The sequence below is a fragment of the Ceratosolen solmsi genome, unplaced genomic scaffold, assembly GCF_000503995.2.
Source record: "Ceratosolen solmsi marchali unplaced genomic scaffold, CerSol_1.0 scaffold1, whole genome shotgun sequence".
Taxonomy (NCBI): domain Eukaryota; kingdom Metazoa; phylum Arthropoda; class Insecta; order Hymenoptera; family Agaonidae; genus Ceratosolen; species Ceratosolen solmsi.
This window is the reverse complement of record NW_011948415.1, coordinates 1,755,092-1,762,129: the sequence shown is the minus strand read 5'-3', so window position 1 is coordinate 1,762,129 and position 7,038 is coordinate 1,755,092. Positions and strand designations below refer to the sequence as shown.

General features: G+C 28.9%; 2 protein-coding genes across 2 annotated transcripts in view; both read left to right on the top strand.

The window, feature by feature from the left end:
• The first annotated feature begins 1,729 nt into the window (after nucleotides 1-1,729).
• Nucleotides 1,730-2,938, top strand: LOC105368546 (mitochondrial import inner membrane translocase subunit Tim21). Its single transcript, XM_011507570.1, has 5 exons — nucleotides 1,730-1,749; nucleotides 1,959-2,161; nucleotides 2,242-2,476; nucleotides 2,550-2,649; nucleotides 2,721-2,938. The coding sequence occupies exons 1-5, from the start codon at nucleotides 1,745-1,747 to the stop codon at nucleotides 2,889-2,891; spliced, it is 714 nt and encodes a 237-aa protein (XP_011505872.1). The 5' UTR covers nucleotides 1,730-1,744; the 3' UTR covers nucleotides 2,892-2,938.
• Nucleotides 2,939-6,739: 3,801 nt separating this feature from the next.
• Tg (transglutaminase) overlaps nucleotides 6,740-7,038 on the top strand; it is a 15,082-nt gene continuing 14,783 nt past the window's right edge. The window contains exon 1 of the mRNA XM_011507569.1: nucleotides 6,740-6,995. Coding sequence (XP_011505871.1) covers nucleotides 6,848-6,995 — 148 coding nt within the window. The 5' untranslated portion in view covers nucleotides 6,740-6,847. The remainder of the gene's footprint in view (nucleotides 6,996-7,038) is intronic.

Sequence of the window (7,038 nt, the reverse complement as noted above, 5' to 3'; positions counted from 1 at the left end):
AATTACAACATTTATTCATTAGGAAGTATTTTATATTAAAAATGAATTTATATGATTAATTATACGTTTATAAATAAATTTGTATAACTATTTTATAATGATATTCTGGATTCTAGAATCTAAATCTATATTCAAATTAATTGGAAATATTCCATGAATGTTTTTTACACAGTGATTTATGTATGGTCTCGCTCTCTCTCTCTCTCTCTCTCTCTCTCTCTCTCTCTCTCTCTCTCTGCGTGTGTGTGCGTGTGTATATTTTTAAAAGTAAAAAATAATTTCTAAAAATGTTTGTATTTAGGTATGCAAAAAATACAAAAAATTATGTAGAATCAGTAATGTATTAACTTTATTTAATTTTCCAAACTAAAATTCTATATATTCTGTTGAGCAATATGCAGTGGAAATATTAAAGAGTATTATTTTTAGATATTTGAGTAATAAAGAGTTTTACTTACTATCGACATTGAACAGGATTTAACTTAGTCAAGTTATTTACAATATTCTAATAAATATGTAATACTATTATGTAATATTTAATATTCTTAAAATTCAAGTTCGTTTAGAAACCATAAACTGTTAAAAGATTTACACGATGAAATTTTCATTAAATATTAATTAATTAAAATAATCAGAAATCTCCTTGGGATTTTTTTGTTTTTTATAAAAACTAATACAATTGACCCCTCAAATTGAATCGTTTTATTAAAACGTCATTTTGATGGTTGAATTGTAATAATATTTTAGATATAAAAACTCTCATAGGAATAACACGATAAATTTTATTTTATTAAATACGTAAATATTAAATTAAAAAATCCTAATAACGATGAATATACATTAAAAACATCAATATCGCACATTTGTACTGCTCTTGCACAATTTTATCCATATTTATATAAGAAAATGGAAGTTTTTAATTAGTGCATCACATATAACATTGTATTATTTTCTAATATACAGAGTACAATTGAATAATCGACATAATATATATTCTATTGACTATTAAAAATCATAAGTATATATTGTAATGTTTATGAGACTTTTTGTGTTAAGTGTATATAAAAAAAAAAAAAATAAGAAAAAGATCGAGAATATTGTATCCTTGAAATTTCATCGTTACAACATGATGTACCAGAAAATGATGCCATTTTCATAAAATGTCTTGTGCGCTTATAAAGGAGATTGCCAATAAACCAGTGACGAAGACAACCATAATTGCAATACTTTTAAAGCCCATGTATACGCGTAGGAAGCCCATAGAAGACCGAGAAGAAGAGAATATGGAAGAGAAAGGCATTTATGTAAATAAATCTGTAGAAATATATATATATATATATATATATATATAACGAATTGGCTTGCAATCTCATTTATCTTACTTTTTTATTTAATACTCTAACTAAACGAACAATGAATTAATATCATTGTGTTCAAATATGAATATTTCATTAAAAAATGAAGATTTTCACGTCCCTTCTAATGCTATTATCCACAATGTCTTCTCATTAATGATCATCTATTAAAAATTTTCATTATAAAGCAAAGAATTTTCCTTCTTTTTTTTATTCATTATTGCAATAATGAAAATTGATCGTAAACATACATGAATGAAATAATCTTCGTTCTTAATTACGGTTTTATTGCTTCAAGCAGCTTAAGATTAATCTCCGCTAGGTTCGTTGCAGTCGAAATTGATCGTATTTTAATATTGTGTTGGTAGTCACTTTTTTCAACTTTAATAATGCTGTAATTAACGTTAATAATATGTTTATTTTGTCAACACTACATTTTAATTTTTGATTTTTATAATCGATAAGCTTTCGTTTAGTAAACATTTTTATTTACCATAATTTTCTGCTATATACTAGTCGATATATATTAGCTTATTTTTGTATTGAGTGAAATTATCATTTTAATAGGAATACATCATTATTTACTAATAATATTTTTCATAGAATGGCAATGTCAAGAGCACTTACAAATATTATTCGTCAGAGGCACCTGTTTCCCTATACCATGCCAATGATTTCATCAAAGGCTATTGTATATTTTCCATTTTCTACGTCTTCGCATCTCATGTACTTAAGTAAAAAGTCTCTAACTAAGTCCAATAAAAGCGAATCCGGTAATCAATTACAAGTTGACTACATAGAAGTAGGTAAATTCATATTTTATGCTTTTTTTTTTTTAAATCGATTGTTTTACAATTATTTCTCTGATTTTATTATAATTTTCCAGTAAAAAAAAAGACAAGTCTTGCTTGGCACCTAAGTATTTTTGTGATTGGACTAAGTAGTACCGCTGTTATAATATATTATGTCTTTCAAGAATTATTTTCTAGTACCAGCCCAAATTACGTTTATAGTAAAGCAGTCGATGAAGTTATAAGCGATTCCCGTATTATCCATGCTTTGGGATCGCCAATTAAAGCTCACGGAGAAGAAACTGCAAAAAGACGACGAGGTCACGTTAAGTAAGATTTCAATATTTTAATAATGTTATATAAATTAAACATACTGTATTAATATTTAAAATTATCGTTTAAGGAATCTCGTTTACTTAAGAAATGGAGTTGAACATATGAAAATGAAATTTTACATTCAAGGAAGTTATAGAAAAGCCGATGTACACCTAGAAGTACGCAAGGTAGGTTATTTAAAATTATTTTAAAAATATGATTCTATGTTGGTATAATTACAATAAAAATTATCGTACAGAATTCTCAAGGACATTGGAATTATAGATATTTATTTGTTGAATTGAAAAACAGACCAAAATCTGTAATTGTGTTGCAAGATAATCGAGATACCGATAATAAAGAATATAACGATTCAAAAGATTCCGAAGAACTCATGCCACCGAACTTGAGGGATAGATTAATCGAATAAAAATTTTTATTTCTCACAGTATATCTGTAAAGCTTATATATTTTCAATTAAGGCTCAAACAATTGGTAACAATTTCTATTAATTTTCAAAAATAATAATGAAATAATTACTTCACATTGATATTATTACTAATTGTTTGTAAACAATTTTAGCTTTAGCATATGTATGTTATGAATTTAAGTAATTTGTCTTATATAAATAATTTAATGGTGTGTACGCCAATTCAAATTATACATTGATTTTATAAATATTGAATCAAATAATTGAAAACAATGAAATAATTCTGAAAGAATTGTTTTTATTATAGAATTATTGAAAATAAAAAAACTTTTTAAATTGCATATAAATATTATTGTATTAAATTTTGGCTAAATCGTAATGATTATTATAGTCATTTGTAAAATTATTCACATAATATTATTCCAAATATTTGTAAGACGTGATTTGAGATTGATAATAGTCAAATGCTTATAAAACTTTGGTAGTTATGTAAAACTACCAAAGGTTTAAATCTATTTTTATATTATGAAAATCATAGTTCAAGAACAATTATTCGTATTTATTTAAAATTAGTTTAGTCCTATTATAAATTTAATATTTTCATTATCAATCATAAATAAATGGAAAATTTTTCTTATTATCTATTTACATTAATGACACATTGACTATTACATTTAACAGTTTTAAGGATTTATAATTTGATAATCTTATACGAAGTGAATTGACCTTGCATGACATATCACAATTGCTTGATTTGTTCAGACTTTAAGTATTAATAGAGAAGCAAAATTAAGGTAATTGTTAACAATAATAAGGTTAAGTGGTGTCAGATAATGTAGAAATTAATAGAATTAAACATTTTAAAAATAGATTGATATTTGATTCTTTTTATTTTTTATTTATTTAACAACAACAATTATATTATGAAATTTATTAATTTACTAAAACTGGCGTATATAATTAGTTTAAATATACAAGTGGCAGTGAACGTTCTAAAAATTTCTTTAAAGAATTGGCACGTAATTTATGTATAGAAAAAAAGTTATTTTACTTTTCAGTGGATTCAGTATAACTGTTGGAAAAAAATTAAAAAGAGAACGTTTTTACCAAAGTCTATCGTTACTTAAATGCATTAGAAATTTAAAGCATAATTTGTAGTTAAAGCATTGAGGTCTTTTGAATTATAGGAATAACACGTATTTTAAAAAACTTAATATATTCTTTATTAATTTACTGCATTAATGCTCAATTTTTTTGTGCAAATTCGGTCCTATCGATTATTAATTCGAATTTTCTATATTCTTTATTTTTTGAACTCTCACGTATCGCCAATAAATGTTTTGACGTACACTTTATTTTCCAATGAGTCATAATAGATGCTGAATTCGTATTTATTACTATTTTTTATTCCAGTCCAATGTAAACTCCGTCTCGGATTAGATTTTCTCTCAAACGGTTGTATTTATGATGATGGAATTTCCTTAATTACATTAGTACTTATGCTACACTTATTTGTGTGCTATAACGATTATAATGTAAACGAGAAAGATTTTGTAACCAATAATAATTAATTCATTTCAACAATAGAAAAATATACATAATAATTATAAAGATTAAACAAAAAATTAGCATTGTCATATATTACGAAGGCCTTTTTTAATTTAATAAAATAATAATATAATTACAAGTCTCAGTTAGAAAATATCTTGAAATGTTATAAACTATTTTTGTTTAAAAAAAATTAAAATGAATTTAACGTCTGCATTGTAGATTATAATTATTTTTATGTATCACATATAATAATATTTATTATAATAATGTAATTAAAATTAGTAATTTCATTATAAATTTTAATGAAAAACTACGAATGTGTAGAGTTAATACTATGTGTATTAATAAGCATTAGTTCGAAATTGAATAGATAAAAACAAGTGCATGTGAGAGGTAAATAAAGAGAGAGAGAGAGAGAGAGAGAGAGAGAGAGGACAGATTCGATGATGCTTATTATACATATATATGTATATCTGAGGACATATTGTACTGAAAAATTTGGCCTCCTTTCATTTTAGGTTACTCGATTCAACTTATATGATTGAAGATATCATTGCAGTAAGAGAGGTAAAAAATATGAATATATTTTCGTTTAACAAATATCATTGGATATGGTAAGCATACAAAATCCACAAATTTGATGTATGGTATGATTAGCAAAGAAAAAAGTGTAAGCCACAAGTAAAAAGTCGACTATTAAAATTCATACTATTATAGTTCATTATCGTGTTCTCTCTCTCTCTCTCTCTCTCTCTCTCTCCTTTCATAAATCTTTATCAAGTGTAGATATAGAGATGTGTAAAAGATAATCAAATATAAATTGTAAATTTAAAAGTGTTTATTTCATTGATATTATGACTTCTATTTCATTCGCCTCATAATTCGCTTGAATGTTTAATAGTCGCATGTTAGTGCGAAGAAAGAGATCGGCTATCGGCAATGTGTATGATTGTAGATGAATTTAGAGATAACGCTATTTAACAGGCAGATCTCATGCTACGCGAGACGAATACCAATGACATTTTGACATTTCTCTCGTTCGATAAACGTGGCGTCGTGAAATGCATAGACACAGCCGCTAGTAACATAGTTATTGACGTTTCAATAAATCGTGCATTCTAATGTGCAGTATATGATTATATAATACATGTATTAATGTTAGTAATTCGAATGGGCTTTCAAAACTATAATGTCTTTATAATTTACATATTTCAGTGCTCAAAATCCCTTCTCTATTTAAATGGTCTTAAATACTCTTTAAATACTCTTGTTATATATACATATAATTTATTTAGTTGAATAAAAGCCTTTTTTTTATGAAAAGCCGAGGCGTTAAGCTTTTGGTATAATCAAGTTCTCGAGGTCTTGGATTACAAAGGAAAGTGTTAAAAGCGATTAAAACATTCGCGCTTGTTAATTCGATTGATTAGCGCGCGTCTGTTTGTAGAGCTCACTCTCGCACCAAAAACATTTAACTTTTAAATATAATCGTGCACTTTTTTTTCCGATATTTTCATGAATTATTATCAAAATTTTGCTTGTTACAATTTGTCAATTGCTTTTCGTAAAATTCATTACGTTTATTCATAACGAATATGTAAACATTGCTATTATACAACACAACGACTGGTTTGAAATTATTTTAAACAATTCGTACCTTTAACGACCAACATACTCGAAACATTCATTAGGCATAGGTTCGCAACAGAAACGAGGCTCATTCATTTTATAAGCGAATACCGATTTACTATTTCTATAAATACGAGAATAATACCAACAGTCGCAACATCTATTATTATTGCTTCTATGTTTGTGATTGGTAAATGATGTAGGCCTCGTATTATGCTTTTAAAATGTAATTATCATCGCGTTTCGTGTCTTTAAATCCAAATGGAAAAGCATGAAAACAGCTAAGGCTCTAGATGCAGAATGAAAAACAATAAAACATAGAACAATAGGAAATGAGTTGATATTTCGTTAAGATGGCGTTACGTAAGGCCTCTAATTTTTATCATGTAAATGTCCATTTAAAGGTGCCGCGTGAAAAACCTCGGCGAGATAAGCGCGCGACGTAAGAGTAAGACGTAGATGAAGACGACGTGGAGGGAAGGAAAAGGCCCGATCGAGACTTGTCCATCCGGGGCCGATTAGGCGCGTAGGCCTCGTTCGTGGCTCTCCAATTTAAAAGTACGGAAAATAAAATGTTCACGTCGCGGCTCTCCCGCGTGCCCGGAGATCCGCGTCCGGCGTCGGCACGCGTAATCGTCGCCTCGGTTGCGCCGAATAAGTAACGCGTCGAGCCGATCGATCGGCGCTCTTCAGTCGCTCGGCTGTCGGCCGCTCGGCCACGCGGACATCGTGATAACCGGGAGCCTACCGGCTGCCCACCGGGACCCCCTGCTACAATGGGCAACGAGTGCTGCTGCTCGTGGTGTCAGCGTTTGTTCCGGCTGCTCTCGCCCTCCTCGACGCGGTCTACCCGCCGCGGGAATATCGTCACCGCGTGTAGGGGCTCCGAGTGCCTGCCCAAACCGCCCGAGCTGACTATTTATGGTGAGTTGACGCACCCGTGGGGGGGGGGGGGGGCGACCTCTGG

What these genes read in the sequence shown, in the direction of transcription:
- LOC105368546 (XM_011507570.1), top strand. An exon ending in AGTTGACTACATAGAAGTAG is followed by an intron (nt 2,162 to 2,241) that starts GTAAATTCATAT and finishes ATAATTTTCCAG; the next exon opens with TAAAAAAAAAGACAAGTCTT. An exon ending in TACACCTAGAAGTACGCAAG is followed by an intron (nt 2,650 to 2,720) that starts GTAGGTTATTTA and finishes ATTATCGTACAG; the next exon opens with AATTCTCAAGGACATTGGAA.